This window comes from Sapajus apella, unplaced genomic scaffold (assembly GCF_009761245.1).
Source record: "Sapajus apella isolate SASKATOON/1434 unplaced genomic scaffold, GSC_monkey_1.0 scaffold55, whole genome shotgun sequence".
NCBI classification, from domain to species: Eukaryota; Metazoa; Chordata; class Mammalia; order Primates; family Cebidae; genus Sapajus; species Sapajus apella.
The window spans coordinates 6362607-6382639 of record NW_022436995.1 but is presented as its reverse complement, the minus strand read 5'-3'; the positions used below and the strand labels follow the sequence as shown (position 1 = coordinate 6382639).

The 20033-nt window shown below is 38.7% G+C and overlaps 1 protein-coding gene across 3 annotated transcripts in view; it reads left to right on the top strand.

Annotated features, from left to right (window-relative positions):
• Positions 1-20033, top strand: part of SOS2 (SOS Ras/Rho guanine nucleotide exchange factor 2) — a 118643-nt gene that overhangs the window by 47074 nt on the left and 51536 nt on the right. For all 3 annotated transcript variants that reach the window (XM_032244540.1, XM_032244539.1, XM_032244541.1), the window contains 3 exons: positions 7013-7216; positions 13404-13547; positions 18530-18640. In XM_032244540.1, the coding sequence (XP_032100431.1) occupies positions 7013-7216; positions 13404-13547; positions 18530-18640 (459 nt within the window). The remainder of the gene's footprint in view (positions 1-7012; positions 7217-13403; positions 13548-18529; positions 18641-20033) is intronic.

Sequence of the window (20033 nt, the reverse complement as noted above, 5' to 3'; positions counted from 1 at the left end):
TAGCTGGGATTACTGGTGCCCATCACCAAGCCCTGCTAATGTTTTTTGTATTTTTAGTAGAGATGGGATTTTACCATGTTGGACAGGCTGGTCTCAAATTCCTGACTTAAGGTGATTCACCCACCTCAGCCTCCCAAAATGCTGGGATTACAGGTGTGAGCTACTATGCCTGGCCAAGACTCCATCTTAAAAAAAAATAAATTGAAAAGGATTATATAAGAAGCGAGATTTCTAGCATATGTTACTAGTAGCATTCTTCTAGGTTAAAAGTTGCCTGTTTTCTTCATTATTGCCTTTTAGTTAGCTATTATTTTCACATTTTGTCTAATTTATGGGTCAGCAAACTTTACCTATAAAGGCCCAGGGGATAAATATTTTAGGCTTTGTGGACCATGCATCTACTCATGTCTGCCCTTGTAGCGTGAAAGCAGCCATAAATGAATGAGCATGGGCTGTGTTCCAGCAAAACTTTATTTACAGAAACAGGCTATGGGCTGGATTTGGCCTTTGTGCTGTAGTTGGCTGGTCCTGATTTCAACATTTCTGTCATGATCCCCTGTTTGTCACAAGAGAATGTCATATACTTAGCTAAAATCCGGATGACTTGCCAGTTATGGTGGCTCATGCCTGTAATCCTAGCACTTTGGGAGGCCAAGACAGGCAGATTGCCTGAGTTCAGGAGTTCGAGACCAGCCGGGGCAGCAGGATGAAAGCCTAGCTCTACTAAAATATAAAAAATCAGCCAGGCATTGTGGCATTCGCCTGTAATCCTAGCTACTCAGGAGGCTGAGGCACAAGAATTGCTTGAATCTTGAAACTGGGAGGCGGAGGTTGCAGTGAGCTGAGATTGTGCCGTTCAGCCTGGGCAACTAAGTGAAACTATGTCTCAAAAAAAAAATCTAGATGATTTGATTTGTGGCTGTAGTTATATAACCCTAAGTAATGAGATTATATGACATGTGTGATCACTATTTCAAGAGTTCACAGACTATCTGTTTAATAAATTATTTGAATACATGGTTTCTAGGGATAGCTGTAATTTGTCAGACAGGGAACTTGAGAATCAACTTTATTTCTTTACATTTAAAAATAAAAGCAACATTTGGCTATATGAGGTGTTCTAGTATATCAAAGATTGCTGAGATTAGACGATCATAGGAAAGAATCGTAGAATTTAACTTCTAGTATATATGTCACTATTAAGAAAAACAGTATTTAAATTGGAAGAGTTGGACATAAATGCTTAAGAAGGAAATTGATGTTTAGGAAAGGTAAAGGCCAAGCACAGTGCTTCACGCTTGTAATCGCAGCACTTTAGGAGGCTGAAGCAGGAGGATAGATTAAATCCAGGCTTTTGAGACCAGCCTGGGCAGCATAGCAAAACTTGATCTCTACAAAAATTTTTTAAAAAGAGACAAAGAAAGAAAAATGAGATAACCCGGACAATATAGTAAGACCTCATCTCTACTAAAAATTTAAAAAATTATTAGCTTGGTGTAGTGGTGTATCCCAGCTACTTGGAAGACCAAGGTGGGAGGATTACTTGAGCCTGGAAAATTGAAGCTGTGGTGAGCCATTATGGTGCCACTGGGAAACAGAGTCGGCGGCGGGGTTGGGGGGAAGAAGAGAGAATAAGGCCGCAAAGCTGCTCTGAAGAAGGTTAGTTAGCTCCGATCTAGATGTACTAGCATTTGAGTTCTATATTTTCTTTTTTTTTTAACCTACTAAATTATTGAATTATACACTTTTTTTTTTTTTTTTTGAGACGGAGTCTCACTCTGTCACCCAGGCTGGAGTGTAATGGTGCGATCTCAGCTCCCTGCAATCTCTGCCTCCGAGGTTCAAGCGATTCTCCTGCCTCAGCCTCCTGAGTAGCTGCAATTACAGATGCCTGCCACCACGCCCGACTAATTTTTGTATTTTTAGTAAAGACGGGGTTTACCGTATTGACCAGGCTGGTCTCGAACTCCTTACCTCAAGTGATCTGCCTGCCTTGGCCTCCCAAAGTACTGGGATTACAGGCGTGTGCTACCACACCTGGTCTTTTTTTTTTTTTATATATATGGTTTTTTAAGACAGAGTCTTGCTCTGTCTCCCAGGCTGGAGTGCAGTGGTGCCATCTGTAACCTTCGCCTCCTGGATTCAAGCGATTCTCCCACCTCAGCCTCCTGAGTAGCTGGGATTACAGGCGTGTGCCACCATGCCCGGCTAATTTTTTGTACTTTTAGTAGAGACAGGGTTTCACCATGTTAGCCAGGCTGGTCTCAAATTCCTGACCTCAGGTGATCTGCCTGCCTTGGCCCCACATAGTGCTGGGATTACAAGCATGAGCCACTGCACCTGGCCTTAAAATTTTTTTGTAGAGGCTAGGTCTCTCTTTGTTGCCTGGGCTGGTCTTCAACTTCTGGGCTCAAGGAATCCTCCCACTTCAACTTCCCAAAGTATTGGGATTACAGGTGTGAACCGTTGCACCTAGCCTGGCTCTGCTTTATTGTTCATGCTATAACCATGACCAAAAATGCTTTACATGTCTAATGGTTCATAAATATATACAGTACATGTATACTCTTTAAACAGATATCTTTTGTGTATTTACTGTGTGTCAGATGCTTCGGATTTTAAGATGAAAGCACAGTTTTTTTAATCTTTAAATGGATACTATTTAGTAAGGGAAAAGATAGAACAGAAATTTTAATACAGTTGGCCCTCTGTATTCATGAATTCTCTATTCACAGATTCAACCAACCACAGATAAAAAAATACTAAGGGAAAAGAAATTCCAGAAAATTCCAAAAAAGCAAAACTTGAATTTGTATGAGCTGAGTGCTACATTGAATCTATGTGAATGAAGTGATATGTAGGCATTGTATTAGATATTACAATTAATCTAGAGATGATTTAAGTATACGTGAAGATGTGTGTAGGTTATATGCAGACAGTATGCCATTTAATATAAGGAACTTGAGTGTCTGAGGATTGTGGGAGTGTGGATGAGGGTCCTGGAACCAATCCCCTGCAGATACCAAATGATGACTGTATACATTAGATCCTTCTATAGGAAAGAGAGAAGGTTGCCAATCAAGGGCTAATGCTAGTGGAAGAGATTCTGGTAGGGAGTCAGAGTTTGGAAAAGCTATAAAAAAAAAATTGTGTTTGTGCTAAATGGTGGAAAATGGGTAGGGATTGGTCAGGTGAATATATGAGAGTTGGGAGGGAAGGGGAAGTAAGAGAAGACCTTCTAGACAGAGAGAAATAAAGAGAACTGGCCAGATTTAAGGGATATTAGTTAGAGTCAACAGGATTTGGGGACTGATTGGATACAGGAGAGAAGTTGGAAAAGTGGTAAGTCTAAGGTAATGGACAAGTTTTCTAGTTATGAAGACCAAGTAGGTGATGCTGTTATTAGTGATTCTGAGAGTATATACGTATAGGTTTTTTAAGACAGGGAGAAGTCTAGCGAGCCTTTGGGAACATTTGTCTCGGATCCAGAGAGACACTGAGGCTACATATAAACACTTAGGAGTGATTGTCATCTAGACAGTCATTGGAAATCATTTAAGGGAATGAGCTCACACTAAGGAGGAAATATAGCAGGCGTTTCAGGCTGGTGACCTTCTAGTGAACAGAATCTCTAGGTTTATTTTTTAAGTTTTTGAATTATTTGCCATCTAAAAATTTTACATAAAAATATAAATCCCAGACTTTTCATGAAAAAACAAAATCAGAATGCCTGATAGAAAATAGCTGGCATGGAGTGGTACACTTCCTCTTTAGGTGCATGCACCTTCCAGTTTGCCATAATCTCCACTACTTCTTATATATTATAATGTTTCTTGCCTGACCCATGTAGTGTTTAAATTCACAAAGTTTGGTATTATGTGACCAAAAGAGTTTTAAGAATGGAACCCTGGAGTGAGTAGTAGAGAGGGTAAGTCATGGAGAAGGAGGCTCCACTGACAGAATGATATATCGGAAGCCAAGAAGAGAAAAATTGTTTTGGGGGGTTTTGTATGTGTTTTTTCTTATTTAGAGATAGGATCTCATTCTGCCACTCAGGGTAAAATGTGGTGGTACAATCTTAGATTATTACAGCTTCAAATCCATAGGCTCAAGCAATTCTCCCACCTCAGCCTTTGGAGTAGCTAGGACAACAGGTGCCTACCACCATGCCTGGTTAATTTATTATTATTATTATTATTATTTGTAGAGATAGGGTCTTGCTATGTTGCCCAGACTGGCTTTGAATGCCTGGCCTCAAGTGATCCTCCCACCTCAGCCTCCCAAATCACTGAGATTGTAAGCATGAGCCATCATGCCTCAGCCTGAGAGTTTTAAGAATGAGAGAATGGTCAGCTGCATCAAAAACTAGAGAAAACAAGTAGGAATACTAAAACACACCATTAGATTTGACACTGGATCAATAGTGAGAGCAGTTTTAATATAGTAATGAGCTTGCTAAGTGAATGGAAGCAAGAAGTTAAAGCTAGCAAGTATGGCCTACTGTAAAAAGGCCTCTGGTAGGGAAGAGAAGAGGATGGTAGCTCTTCTGTGTTTATTCATCTCTCATGCCTTCCATTACTTTGCATATCTGTTTGAAATCAGATTTCATCAGCAAATTTACTGTGTAGCCTCTCTGGTTTCTTTAAAGTTAAAGTGGCTGGGAAGTGGGGAGGATGGTCTTCAATGACAAGAAGGAGGACTGCACGGAGTAAGCATTGGGGAAGAAAAGGATTTGAGAGTGTCACAGAAAAAATATCATTTTTATATAGGGAATGACAAATTTGTTTTTAGTAACATGATTTTAGAAATGGGGTTGGGAAGACCTGTGGCAGGCGGATCAAATTATGAGACTTGTGTATCCTTGTAAGAGATGGTGATTGTTTAGTAGTGTAATCATGCATTTAGTAGTGTAATCATGCATGTAAAGCATGCAGTGAGATGGAGAGAACTGACCAGATTTCAGAGATGTTTACAAGATATTTCTAAGTTAGATTCAAAAAGATAGGACAGAGTTCATGTTTACTTTATTAGTGCATTTTACCAACATGTGGTACAATTTATGGTGATCAGTAGATGTTTTTCAGAATGAATGAATGAATATCTTTTATTGTGTTATCAGAATTTCCTTTCATCCCTTTGAAGCTTTTTAACTTTTTGGAGTTACCTTTTCAGGGTATACCTTTTTGCTGAACTCTCAGAGTACTTTTCAGTCAGTCTTAAATATTTAATTTACTAGGTCTAATCTTTTTTTTTTTTTTTGAGACGGAGTCTTGCTCTGTTTCCCAGACTGGAGTGCAATAGCGTGATCTTGGCTCACCACAACCTCCGCCAGCCGGGTTCAAGCAATTTTTCTGTCTCAGCCTCCTGAGTAGCTGGGATTACAGGCATGTGCCACTATGCCCAGCTAATTTTTGTATTTTTAGTTGAGACAGGGTTTCACCATGTTGGTCAGGTTGGTCTCAAACTCCTGACCTCATGATCCACCCGCCTTGGCTTCCCAAAGTGCTGGGATTACAGGCGTAAGCCACCGTGTTCAGCCTCTAATCATTTTTTTGAAAAAAACTATTATTAATTTTAAAATGTATGTTCATGGCCTGGTGTGGCGGCTCACACCTGTAATCCTGGCACTTTGGTAGGTCAAGGCAGGTGGATCTCTTGAGGTCACGAGTTCAAGACCAGCCTTGCCAACATGGTAAAACTGCGTGTCTACTAAAGTTACAAAAAGAAATTAGCCAGGCATGGTGGCGCATGCCTGTATTTCCAGCTACTCTGGAGGCTGAGGCAGGAGAATCACTTGAACCCAGGAGGCAGAGGTTGAAGTGAGCCGAGATCTCGCCACTATACTCCAGCCTGGGTGACAGAGTGAGACTCTGTCTCACAAAAAAAAAAAAAAAAAGTCACCTCCTGTTTCTATTGATTTACAGCTAGTTCTTGCCTGTTGATTGACTCAAGTCCGTGGTAGCTATTTCTAAAAGAAGTGGTTACTACAACTATTTAAGCATCTGTGGGATGTTTGGGTTTAGCAAATGAACATAATAGCAGTGGTCATTGTAGTAAATGTGCATCAGAAATGCATCACAGTGATCTATCATGTGCCTCTATCATAGTAGCATTTCACTTTTCTCCTTTTAACCCTACCCAAATACATACTCTATCTTTATGATATGGCAAGGAACTACCATGTTGAATACCTACTGTTTGCTAGACATAGTAGTATGCATTTTATGTATATTACCACATTGAATTTTTCTATCAGTTACATTTACATCAGGAAAATTACTTTCAAATGAATAAATTTATTCATGATCATAGTCAAGTAGTGGCTGAACTGGGATTTTTGGCTCAGATTATTGTTCCCCAAAGGCAAGTTTTTTTTTTTTTTTTTGCTATTACGTGTGTGTGTATGTGTATATTACAGTACACATATATACACATACATATGCATATGTATTAGTACATATTTCACCGTTAGTTCATATCTCAAAAAATATTTATTTTGCCATACTCTATTTTATTTGAACATTCCCCGCCTTCAGCAACTATTTTTCCTTTTATTAGAGGTTTTCTCATATAAATTTACTTGTAATACACACAGCTTTTATTGTTTAATTGTGTGTGTGTGTGTGTGTGTGTGTGTGAGATGGAGTCTCATTCTGTCGCCCAGGCTGGAGTGCAGTGACATTATCTGGGCTCACCGTAACCTCCGCCTTCTGGGTTCAAGCAGTTCTCCTGCCTCAGCCTCCCAAGTAGCTGAGATTACACACACCTACCATGATACCTAGCTAATTTGTGTATTTTTGATAAAGACAGGGTTTCACCATGTCAGCCAGGCTGGTCTCAAACTCCTGACCTCAAGTGTTCCTCCCGCCTCGGCCTCCCAAAGTGCTGGGATTACAGGTGTGAGCCACTGTGTCTGGCCCTGTTTAATAACATTTTGATTTGAGGTACTTTGAGGCAGTTTTTATAAAAGTAAGGAAAATAAACTTATACATTATTGGTTTCTGTTTCTCAGGTTTTGATGGACATGTTTGATCAAGATGACATAGGTTTGGTTTCTCTCTGTGAAGATGAACCTAGTTCTTCTGGTGAATTAAACTACTATGATCTTGTCAGAACTGAAATTGCGGAAGAAAGGCAGTATCTACGGGAATTAAATATGATCATAAAAGTGTTTCGAGAAGCCTTTCTTTCTGATAGAAAGCTGTTTAAACCTTCTGTAAGTACCATTTTGGGTTTGAAATTCTGTGTACCCCCAAAAATAAAACCAGTTTAAAATCATAAATAGTAACTTTTTTTTTTTTTTTGAGATGGTGTCTTGCTCTGTCAACCAGGCTGGAGCGCAGTGCTGCTATCTGAGGTCACTGCAGCCTCTTTCTCCTAGGTTCAAGCAATTCCTACCTCAGCCTCCTGAGTGGCTGGGATTAGATGCGTGCACCACCACACTCGACTAATTTTTTTATATTTTTAGTAGAGATGGGGTTTCTCCATGTTGGCCAGGCTACTCTCAAACTGCTGACCTCAAGTGATCTGCCTGCCTTGGCCTCCCAGAGTGCTAGGATTACAGGTGTGAGCCACTGTACCCAGCCCATAAATAGTAACTTTAAATACTTTATAAGTACATAAAAAGTACTTTTATGTATTTGTGGGTTTTACAAACATGTGAATTGTTACACTAATATAATAAGTGCAGTGTTAATGGAAATTAGACACAAAATTAGAAAGAGATTTATACTGGGTTGAAATCATTTTCCGCTATGCAGTATCTGATATTCATTTGGAGGTGGTGAAAAAGATACATGGTCTAGGAAAGAAAGACCTCTTCATTTTTCTGTCTTTTGGTAAGTACCTTAAGGCAGTAGTTTAAAGTTTTAGTTTGTAGCTCGGAATACATAGGATTGAAAAAAAAAAGTTTTAACAGTGGAATTTTTAAAAATAAAAGTTTCTGCAAAATGCCATGTTTAACAAACAAAAAAGGTTTTTTTCTTTCTTTCCTTTATCACGTGATTTATTTTTTCATATCTGTGTGTTTGGCCCACACTTTAAAAATAATTAGCCTTGGCCAGGCACAGTGCTTATGCCTATAATCCCAGCTGCTTTGGGAACCTGAGGATTGCTTGAGGCCAATAATTTGAGACCAGCCTGGGTAACACAGCGAGATGTGGTCTCTACAAAAAATTTTAAAACTTAGCTGGGCATGGTGGCACATGCCTGTAGTCCCAGCTGTCGGGGAGGCTGACATGAGGATTGCTTGAGCCAGTAATTCGAGACTACAGTGAGCCATGGTCATGCTACTGCACTTCAGCCTGGGCAACAGATCAAGACCTCATCTCAAAAAAAGATACTCAGCCTTATCTTATTTATCTTGTACCTCTTAACTTTCTCCACAAAATAACTGTAACATGGGTAAATAAGAGTGATACTCAGACACAGGTGGCTGAGTATTTAAAGTCAGGAACAGATTTAGCTTTTCTCATTCTTTTTCAAAAGAATGAGTTTAAATGATAATCTAAAGTGTTTTAGTTGGCCATTACTTTTTTCTTTTGAATATATGTTTAGTTCAACAATGTATAATAACTCCCTCTGGGCATGCTATCATAAGTAGTCAGAACTTTATGTTTTTCAAAGTACTGTTCTATTTTATTTGACCCTTATAACAATCCTGAGGGATAGATTGGGCAGATGTTATCATCTCTACTTTACTTGTAAGGAGATTGAGCTTTTTTTTGTAACTATAGATGGGGGTCTCACTATGTTGTTCAGGCTGATCTCGAACTCCTGGGCTTAAGTGATCCTCCTCCTCAGCCCCTCAGAGTGCTAAGGTTACAGGCTTGAGCCGCTGTGCCCAGGTGGAAATTAACATCTTAATCAAGTTAGTTATAGAGCCTGATCTTGAATTTGGCTTCTTTTCTACCACTTTATAATTGGATTTTGTCTCTAGTGGTATGAAGAATAAAAACCTAACAAATATTGCCAACTAATGTTATCTTTGTCTTTTCTGTGTCCCATCAGTTTTCATTCCTCAGTAATTAATTTTTATGGGTCTCTTTTCAGTGGATTAGTGCAAATATGACAGACAATTTCTATTCTAATACTAAAGGGCCAGATGGAAGAGAGAATCCCTTTTTTCTCTATCTCTGTATCTACTATAAATTTTTTTAACATTAAGTAAAATATAAACTTTTGAGGTAAAAACTATCTAAAATCAGAGCAGAGTACTTTGCAAATATTAGTTAAAGAAGTGAATGACTTAAAAATGATCTTGTTACTCCTTTTGCTTCTCATCCTGTGTTTTCAAAAAGCTCACATTTCTGGAGGGCCTAATATTTGCCAGGAGCATTTCATAGAAATAATCTAATTTAATCCTAAGAACCCTATGAGCGGGTATTAGCAGACCAAATGTGTGACAATGGGGAAATTACTTAACTGCTCTATGCCTCTGTTTCCTCATTTGTCAAATGAGGGTGATGATAGTACCTATCTAATAAGGATATTAGGTTATTATATTTCAAGTGCTTAGAAGAGTGCCTAGAATATAATGTACCCAAGAAATGGCTAGCTATTATTGTCCTTTCATTCCTAATCCAAGGTCATTCATCTGGCACGTTGTAAAAGGAAAAAACAGTTTTTCCTATCTTATCTTTTTTTTTTTGAGATGGAGTCTTGCTCTGTCTCCCAGGCTGGAGTGCATTGGCATAATCCTGGCTCACTGCAACCTCTACCTCCCAGGTTCAAGCAATTCTTCTGTCTCACCCTCCCAAGTACCTGGGATTACAGGTGTGCACAACCATGACTGGGTAACTTTTGTATTTTTTAGCAGAGACGGGGTTTCACCTTGTTGGTCTGGTTGGTCTGGAACTCCTGGCTTCAGGTGATCCACCCACCTAGGCCTCCCCAAAGTTCTGAGATTACAGGTGTGAGCCACTGCACCCAGCCTCCTCTCTAATCTTCACACTCATCACAGAACACTTCTGTGACCAGATATGTGAGGATTTTTTGCTCCTACACCAAAGTAATTCTCCATTGGACACCCAACTACGTGTCCTATAATTCAGCTCAATTTTGACATTATTTATTTGGAAATAGTGTTAGATCTCACAGATTAAGGACTCAGTCCCAACACTACTGTCTCCCACTTCAGGTGCCAATTGAAAATCCCAGGTTGTGAACTGTGCTTCTGACTGATCAGTTGTAAATTGGAGTTCCCATGACCTCCTTCTTGGGTTCCATTAATTTGGTGGAACAGCTCACAGAAATCAGGGAAACACATTTACAAGTTTATTATGAAGGATTTTACAAAGGATACAGATGAGGCTGGGCGTGGTGACTCACATGTGTAATTCTAGCACTTTGGGAGGCTGAGGCAGGCAGATCGTGAGTTCAGGAGTTCAAGACCAGCCTGGCCAACATAGAGAAACCCAACTCTACTAAAAATACAAAAAAATTAGCTGGGCATGGTGGTGGGTGCCTATAACCCTAGCTACTTGGGAGGCTGAGGCAAGGAGAATCGCTTTGAACCTGGGAGGCAGAGGTTGCAGTGAGCCGAGATTGTACCACTACACTCCAGCCTGGGCAACAGCGTGAGACACTGTCTCCAAAAAAAAAAAAAAAAAAAAAAAAAAAAACACCAAACATACAAAACCAAAATAAAACCAAAGGATACAGATGAAGAGATGGACAGGGGAAGGTATAGGGACACGGAGTTTCCAAACCCTCTCTGGGCAGGACACCCTCCTAGCACCTCCGTAAGGTCAGCAACCAGGAAGCTCATCAAGAGTTTTTGTGGAGCTTGATCCCTAGCCTCTTGCCCCTGCTTTTTTCTTTTATTTTTTCTTTTTTTCGGACAGGGTCTGGCTCTGTTGCCCAGGCTTAAGTGCATCTTGGCCCACCATAACCTGTGCTTCCTGGGCTCAAGCGATCATCTTGCTTCAGCCTCCTGAGTAGCTGGGACTACAGGCACATGTCACCCCACCCAACTAATTTTTGTATTTTTTGTTTTTGCCATATTGTCCAGGCTCTTCCCCCAACTATTTAGAGGTCAGTGGGTGGGGCTGAAATTTCCAACCCTCTGATCCTTTTTATTTTTCTTATGAGTCAGTTTGGTTTCAAGTAACCCTCCAATCCTCCTAATCATCTGGTCTTTTTGATGACTGGCCCTATCATGAGGTTATCTAGGGACCTACCGTAAGTAACCTCATTAGCTTAAACTCAGTGTTTATCAGAGGGGCTCATTATGAATAACAAAAGACATTATTATCACTCAGGATATTCCTAGCATGTTAGTGGGGCTCTAAGGTAGGAACCAGGGACAAAGACCAAATATGTTTCATATTATACCACGTGGTGGAGCCAGGATCCAAGCTCAGGTCTGTTAGGTTCCAAAGTCCATGATGTTTCCATTATAAGATGCCAGAGTGAATAATAGTTGGCCATAACCTGGATGGTCAGTCATATGATATGTTTGAGTTCAGAGGGCTTGAACCTGTCTTATCCGAGATATACAGATATGTGCCACATACGATGTTTTAGTCAGTGATATACTATATATATATATCCATATATATGACAGTAATCCTGTAAGATTATACTATAATTTTACTATACTTTTTCTATATTTATATATGTTTAGATACACAGATACTTACCATTGTGTTATAATTATCTACAGTATTCAGTACAACATGCTGTACAGGTTTGTAACCTAGGAGCAACAGGGTTTCTCCTATAGCCTAAGTGTTGTAGTATATCATCTAGGTTTGCATAGGTACACATCATGATATTTGCACAATGACAAAATCACCTAACAGTACATTTTTCAGAACACGTACCCGTCTTTAAATAGTGCCTGGCTGTAATTCACAGATGGGAGATTGGATGCAATCTGTAATTCCTTCTCAGATCCAGGAGATGGGCCCCAAATTGTGAAACCAGATTGTAACAGGATTAGGTGTTATCTTCATTCTGATCCCAGCTCTTATCATTAACCTGTAAGACTACATAGCCTAAGCTATAAGTAAAACCTAGGGCTCTGTAAGATCTTGATCAAGACTTTTAGCATCTTAGCCAGTTTTTTTTTTTTTTTTTTTTTTTTTTAATGCAAAGTCTGGCTCAGCCACCCAGGCTGGAATGCAGTAGCACAATCTCAGCTCACTGCAACTACCGTCTTCCGGATTCAAACAATTCTCCCATCTCAGCGTCCCAAGTAGCTGGGATTATAGGCACCCGCCATCATGCCTGGCTAATTTTTGTATTTTAATAGAGACGGGGTTTCATCATGTTGGCCAGGCTGGTCTTGAACTCCTGGCCTCAGGTGATTCACCCACCTCAGCTTCCCGAAGTGCTAGGATTACAGGCGTGAGCCACTACACCTGTCTATCTTAGCCAGTTTTAAAACACTCAAATGCTGGAATTATTCATGTAAAAAGTAGTTTAGAATCATCCACAGTAAGAGGTTTTAGATTTAACAAAACTATCCAGAATCTATATTTTGCAGTATTTTTACTGTCTGTAATCCAAGAGATTTTTAAAATTCTCTTCCTATTGATGATTGATTTTTATTGTCTTAGAATATATTGGTTTGAGATTGAATTAAAATATACCCCTAACTCTTATATTGCTTTTTTTTTGTACAAGCAGATCTCTTTATTCTAAAGTATGTTGACCTCTCCAACCCAAGTTAAAAGAGTACACACTATGATTCCGTCTTTTAATATATTAACACCAAGATGTACATGTTTGAAAATGGTTAGAGGTTTATACTGGAATAATGCGTACTAAACCATTAATAGTTTCTGCCTCTGAGGACCGGGGTGTGGGGGGGGGCATGAGAGTAAACATTCATATTTTGTTCTCTGTCTTGTGTTTGAATCTTTTATAATGAGAATGCATTCACGTGTAGTAACTTTTATTTTACAAAGAATGAGTTTTCCCAAGAGCAGAATGCAAAAATTCTGCTATAGCTTGTTGACATTTAATGTAAATATATTGCTTTATATAATGTGCAAATTGCTCCAAAGTTATAATAATAGATTTAATCATGCTCTCAATAAAGGATTTGCTAAAGAAATTCTACAGTTTATTCCATAGATTTAAAAACATGGAGAAAACAAATATCACCCATAAATTAAATGACATATTTGGTGTAAGACAGGCAAGCCCCAAAATTGGGTTTTAGCTCGGGACAGTTCTTGGCTTTGTCCAGGAAAGAAGTCAAAGGCATGACAATGATAGGAACCTCTGCTGAAGCACAGTGTACAGCAGCAGCAGCAGTACTGTTTCTTGTGGAGCTGGGCTACTCCAAAGCACTATAGTGTGCCTAGAGTAGCCTATAGTGCTTTTTATATTTAGTAAATTATAAGCAGAATTCTCAGTCTTATATTTCTCAACCTTTCCTTCTCTTTTTTCAGGATATTGAAAAGATTTTTAGTAACATTTCAGATATACATGAATTGACTGTGAAACTTTTAGGTTTGATTGAAGACACAGTTGAAATGACTGATGAAAGCAGTCCTCATCCCTTAGCTGGCAGCTGTTTTGAAGATTTGGCAGAAGTAAGTTTACAAAACTACTTTATATTCTCATTAAAGTCCTAAATGCTGTAGTAAGAAATTTAGAGACCAGCCTTGGCAACACAGTGAGACTTCATTTCCATTAAAAAAATTTTAAAAATAGCCAGGCATGGTAGTGCCCATCTGTGGTCCCAGTGACTCAGGAGGCTATGGTAGGAGGATTGCTTGAGCCCAGGAAGCCAGGCTCATGATTGTGTCACTGTACTCCATCCTGGGTGACAGAGTGAGACCTATCTCAAAAACAAAACAAAACAAAAAATTAAAAGATATTCTTTATGAAAATTTGAAGATGCCACTGGCCATTATAAAAATATATTTAAGATTTAACCAATAACAAAGTAAGATCACATTGCCTATGTAGTGACACTTTCTTTATAGTGTATTTACGGCAATATTTATAGTGAAAGTTTATGTAGTAGAGTAGAAACATTTAGGAATTTTTTTATTTGTTAGGTATGTTCAAGATGAAGGAAGATACATTTTATTGACCATAGGTCTTTACCTTCTGTGGATTTTAAACTTAAAGTTGGAAAGTTTATATTATTTTAATGTTTTTAAGTTTATATTATTATTATATTTTTAAATTTATTATTTATTTTTATATTTTATAAAATATATTTTTAAGTTTATATTTTAAGTTTATATTATTTTAATGTTTTTCAAAGTAAAAATCATTTTGTTGTCTTTTAAATGACTGTAGGAGTAATGTAGCTCATTGTAAAAAATATTCAGAAAAATAGAGATACATAAATTAGATTTTACAACACCCAGAGATAACTTGTCCTTATAAATATTTTTCTGTGCATACATACAAACCTATGTGTGTTTGCAAAAATAGGATCCTACTATTTTATAACTTCCTGTTTTTACTCTGTGTATCGTAAACACTGTCCATGTTAATGTATATACTTCAACACAGTTTTTAAGTATAAATAATGCAATGTTTTATGGAGACACCATAATATATTTTAACTATTATCCATAAGGTTGTAGAGTTTTTTCCTTTTTTTTTTTTTTTTAATTAACAACACTGCAACAAACATACTTGCACTATGCCCTGATATTCTAATCATTTTTAAGGATATATTCCTAGAAGTGGAATTTTAGTGCTAAAGACTAGGTAGGCATATTTTTAGAACTTCGAAATATTTTGCCATGTTCACTTCCAGGTAAGTTCCAGTGAAAGCTTCGTTCTTTCTCCACCCCTCCCCTTCACTAACTCTGGATATTACCTCATTCTTATTCTTTTGTCAAAAATTTTTTTGTTTTCATATCTGGTTCTGTAGCTATCCCATTTTTACCAGTCTAACAGGAAAAGAAATCTATCTTTCTTTCTTCTCCTCTTCTTTGCTTTTTTCTTTTCTTTTCTTTTCATCTCCCTCTGTCTTTGCTTTTGAGATGGTGTCTCACTCTGTTGCCCAAGCTGGAATATAGTGGCATAATCATAGCTCACTGTAACCTTAAACTCCTGGGATTAAGTGATCCTCCTGCCTAAGCCTCTTCAGTAGCTGTGCCGTAATGCCTGGCTAATTTTTAAAAAAAATTGTTTTTTTAAGAAACAGAGTCTTGCTATGTTGCCCAGACTGGTCTGGAGCCCCTGGGCTCAAGTGGTTCCCTTTCCTCGACCTCCCAAAGCCCTGGGGTTATAGATGTAAGCCACCTTGCTTTCCTTTATTTTTATTTTCTTAAACTAATGATGTTGAACATCTTTTCATGCTCATTGGCCATTTTTGTTTCTTTTGGAAAACAGAGCTTTCAAAGTGTGGTCTTTAGATTTCATTTAAAAATTTTTCCTAGTTTTATAATGTCTGCCAATATTTTTCTGAAAATATAGGTCACCTATATTACATCCACTTTGTAGACAAAGAAACTAATAGCATAGAAGTATTCAGTTACTGATGTCTAATCAAAATATTCAGACTTGGTTCTTTTTTTTTTCCAGTACCCTGCAAAGCTGCAGAAAAAGTTTGATGTTGTTTTATTAATTTTTTAGAGGTAGGTGTCTGTTTTGCCCAGGCTGGACTTGAACCCATGAGCTCAGGCAGTTCTCTTGCCTCAGCCTCCTGAGTAGCTGAGATCATAGGTGCATGCCAACTGTGCCTGTCTCAGCCTTGGTTCTTTTTTTTTTTTAAGTAGAGATGTGGTCTCACTATGTTGCCTATACTGGTTTTGAACTCCTGGCCTCAGCAGTCTTCCTACCTTGGCCTCCAAAAGTGATGGGATTATAGGCATGAGCCCATGCCTGGCTATCAGCTTTGACTCTTAATAGACTGTTTTTTGGGGGGTTTTTTTGAGATAGAGCCTCACTCTGTTGCCCAGGCTGGAGTGCAGTGGTGTGATTTCGGCTCACTTTGACTTCCACCTCCCAGGTTCAAGCCATTCTCCTCCCTCAGCCTCCTGAGTAGCTGGGATTACAGGTGCGTGCCACCACGCCCAGCTAATTTTTGTATTTTTAGTAGAGACGGGGTTTTGCCATGTTGGTCAGGCTGGTCTTGAACTCCTGACCTTGTGATCCGCCTGCCTCAGCCTCCCAAAGTGCTGGGATTACAGGCGGGAGCCACCATGCCTTGCCTAGAATGTGTTTTATATTATGATAATTTGTGTTCTGGTTGCTTACTGTACTCCTAAAGGTATGGTTCTAAAAATATTGTATCATTTTTTAATTTTAATTTAATTTTAAAATTTTGGTTATAGGTATATAATATTAAATGTGCCATTTTAGCCATTTTTATGTGTTATAATTCAGTAGCATTAAATTTACAATATTGTACAATCATTATCGCTATCTGTTTCTAACTTTTTCGTCATGCTAAACAGAAACCCCACCCAATGAGCAGGAACCCCTTGTTTCTCCCAACTCCTGGTAACCTCTAATCTACTTTCTGGCTCCATGAATTTTAGCCATTTCAGATTAGTGGAACTATATAGCATTTTCATTTCTACCTACTTAGCGTAACGTTTTCAAGGTTCATTCATAGCATAGCATATGTTAGAACTTTATCTCTTTCTATGGTTGAGTAATCTGTTGCATGTCTATACTTCTTTATTCATTTGCTGATGGACACTAGGATTGCTTCCACCTTTTGGCTATTATGAATAATGCTGCAATGTTTTCATTTCTTTTGGGTATACACCTAGGCTTGGAATTGCTGAGTTCATATGGTAATTCTGTGTTTCACTTTTTGAGGAACTGCCAAATTGTTTTACATGGGGGTGAACCATTTTACATTCCCACTAGCAATGCATAGGTGTTCTAATTTCTCTGCATCCTTGCCAAAACTGTACTTGTGTATTTTCCCCCAAAAAACAAACTATATTTAAAAAATGCTTGTTTTAAAAATACAAAAATAAAACAAATCTCTTAGGGCTAACTAGACATTGGGGTTATTGATTATTATGAAATAATAGGAATTTAAATATAGACATTGGCAAGCTATGAACAGCTTCTGCTTTGTTTTTTTTTTTTTTTACTGTACTTTATCTTTGCTTTCTTTTTCTAATTTTGGAAACTGTAGAGTAGATGTAAAACAGGTATCATCACATTTTCCTTCTTTTGAAAATATCCTAGGCTGGCCACAGTGGCTCACGCCTGTATTAATCCTAGCACTTTGAGAGGCCAAGGCAGGGGGATCCCTTGAACCTAGAAGTTTGAGACCAGCCTGAGCAACATGGTAAAACCTTCTCCCTCCAAAAAATTAGCCAGGCATGGTAGAGCACGCCTGTAATCCCAGCTACTTGGGAGAATGAGGTGGGAGGATCATCTGAGCTCAGGAAGTCAAGACTGCAGTGCCGAGATTGCACCTGGGTGACAGAGTGAGAAACCCTGTCTTAGAAAAAGAAAAGAAAATGAAATATAAATATAAACTCCTTTGGGAGGCTAAGGCGGGCGGATCACGAGGTCAGGAGATTGAGACCATCTTGGCTAACATGGTGAAATCCTGTCTCTACTAAAAATACAAAAAATTAGCCAGGCATGGTGGCACACACCTGTAGTCATAGCTACTCAGGAGGCTGAGGCAGGAGAATTGCTTGAACCTGTGAGGCGGAGGTTGCAGTGAGATGAGATTGCACCACTGCACTCCAGCCTGGGCAATAGAGCAAGACTCCGTCTCAAAAATAAAAAATAGATAAATGAATAAATTAAAAAAAAAAAACAAACTCATTTTGTAAGCATAGCAGAATTTTAAATCCCAGCCTTCATAGTAGCTTTTTCATTTGCTGAAAAAAATGTGCATAAGCATTACAAAAAAAATTTTTTTAAGAGACAGCATCTGTCTATTTTGTGCAGGCTGTTCTTGAACTCCTAGCCTCAATCAATCCTCCTGCCTCAGCTTCCCAAGTAGCTGGTATTACAGGCACAAGCCACCATACCTGCCTTGCATAGCATTTTACTATTTGATACTTGTAATTACAAGGTCAGTGACCTATTTTAAGAGTCTGTAGCCTCTAATTATTTATTGTTAAAGGTCACACTTACATTTTAAAAAAATGTACTAGTTGCAACCGTAGTTATTGTTTGTCCTTGGAGAAGTAGTAAAAAGTGATGAAATGTAGTTGAGGACTTGAATAAAAATTTGCCATTAAGGCCTGGCATGGTGGCTCATGCCTATAATCTCCTCTCAGGGAGGCCGAGACAGCTTAATCTCATGAGCCCAGGAGTTTGAAACAAAACCAGCCTGGGTAACATGGCAAGATCCCATCTCTACAAAAAAATACAGATATTCGCCAGGCATGGTGGTGCACCTGTAGTCCTAGCTACTCAGGAGGCTGAGGTGGGGCGATTGCTTGAGTGTAGGAGTGAGGCTACAGTGAGCTGTGATCGTGCCACTGCACTCCAGCTGGGACAACAGAGCAAGACCCTGTCTCAATTAAAAAAAAAAAAAATGCCTTTAAATAATCTGTACCAAATTGGTAGAAAATATATTCTTTTAAACCTAATGCTTTTTCTCTTTTTGAAAAAATAGGAGCAAGCATTTGATCCTTATGAAACATTATCACAGGATATTCTTTCACCAGAGTTTAGTGAACATTTCAGTAAACTGATGGCCAGACCTGCAGTTGCTCTACACTTCCAGGTAAACTTAACTTGAATGTTATTTTTTTTTATAAAGCAAATAAATAAATATCTCAGTATTTTATCTTTCAAATATTTGTAACTTTAGAATCCTTTTATAAAGCATATGAAAAAATATTGCATTAATCCTTTTAATCTTGTTAATCCTGAACCTATTTTAAATTGTCTTCTGTTTCCTCTCTGGAGCTCTATCTGTTCTTACTGTAGAAATCTTTTACAGTACAACATCACAAATACTGAATGACCAGAAGAATCTGGCACATAATAGATCTGGCGTATAAAGATGAATCTGGCCGGGCATGGTGGCTCACGCCTGTAATCCTATCACTTTGGGAGGCCAAGGCAGGCAGAGTATTTGAGATCAGGAGTTTGAGACCAGCCTGGCCAACACGGTGAAACCCCATCTCTACTAAAATTGCAAAAATTAGCCCAGCGTGGTGGCGTGCACCTGTAATCCCAGCTACTCAGAGGCTGAGGCAGGAGAATCGCTTGAACCTGGAAGGCGGAGGTTGCAGTGAGCCAAGACCACTCCAGCCTGGGTGACAGAGAGAGACTCTGTCTCAAAAAAAATTAAAAAATAAAAAATTTAAAAAATGAAATAAAAAAAGAAATAAACTGGCTTTTACCCCTTGACATTTGAATATGATAAAATCCTTATTGTCCTAAAACAAGCAAGGAAACAAATAAACAAACCTTTCTTCACTCTAGTAGAATAATTAACTAGAGTAAAGAAAGTTTTGTTTCATTCCCTCTTTCATTTTGTCTTTGCAGCCAATTGTCTTTATATTATTTTTTACGATTCTTTATCAAAACACTATCATGTATGTTTTAATCAGGATATAAATTGCCTTTGACAACTGACTTAATTGCCAAATGCAGTGGATATTTTTATTTCATATTTATGTCTGTAGTATTTGTTACTGCTCTTGTCTCTTGGTTCCTGTAGTAGTCCATTCTCACACTGCTATAAAGAAATACCTGAAGGCTGGGTACATTGGCTCATGCCTGTAACCCAGCACTTCAGGAGGCCAAGGTGGGTGGATCATCTGAGGTCAGGAGTCCAAGACTAGCTTGGCCAACATGGCAAAACCCCATCTTTACTAAAAAATGCAAAAATTACCCAGGCTTGGTGGTGCGCACCTGTAATCCCAGCTGCTTGGGAGGCTGAGGCAGGAGAATCACTTGAACCCAGGAGGTGAAGTTTGCGGTGAGTCAAGATTATGCCACTATACTCTGGCCTGGGCGACAGAGCAAGCAAGGCCCTGTCTCAAAAAAAACAAAAACAAAAAAAAAAGGCGCGCGCGCACGCACACACACACACACACACACACACACACACACACACACCACACACACACACACACACACACACACACACACACACACACACACAC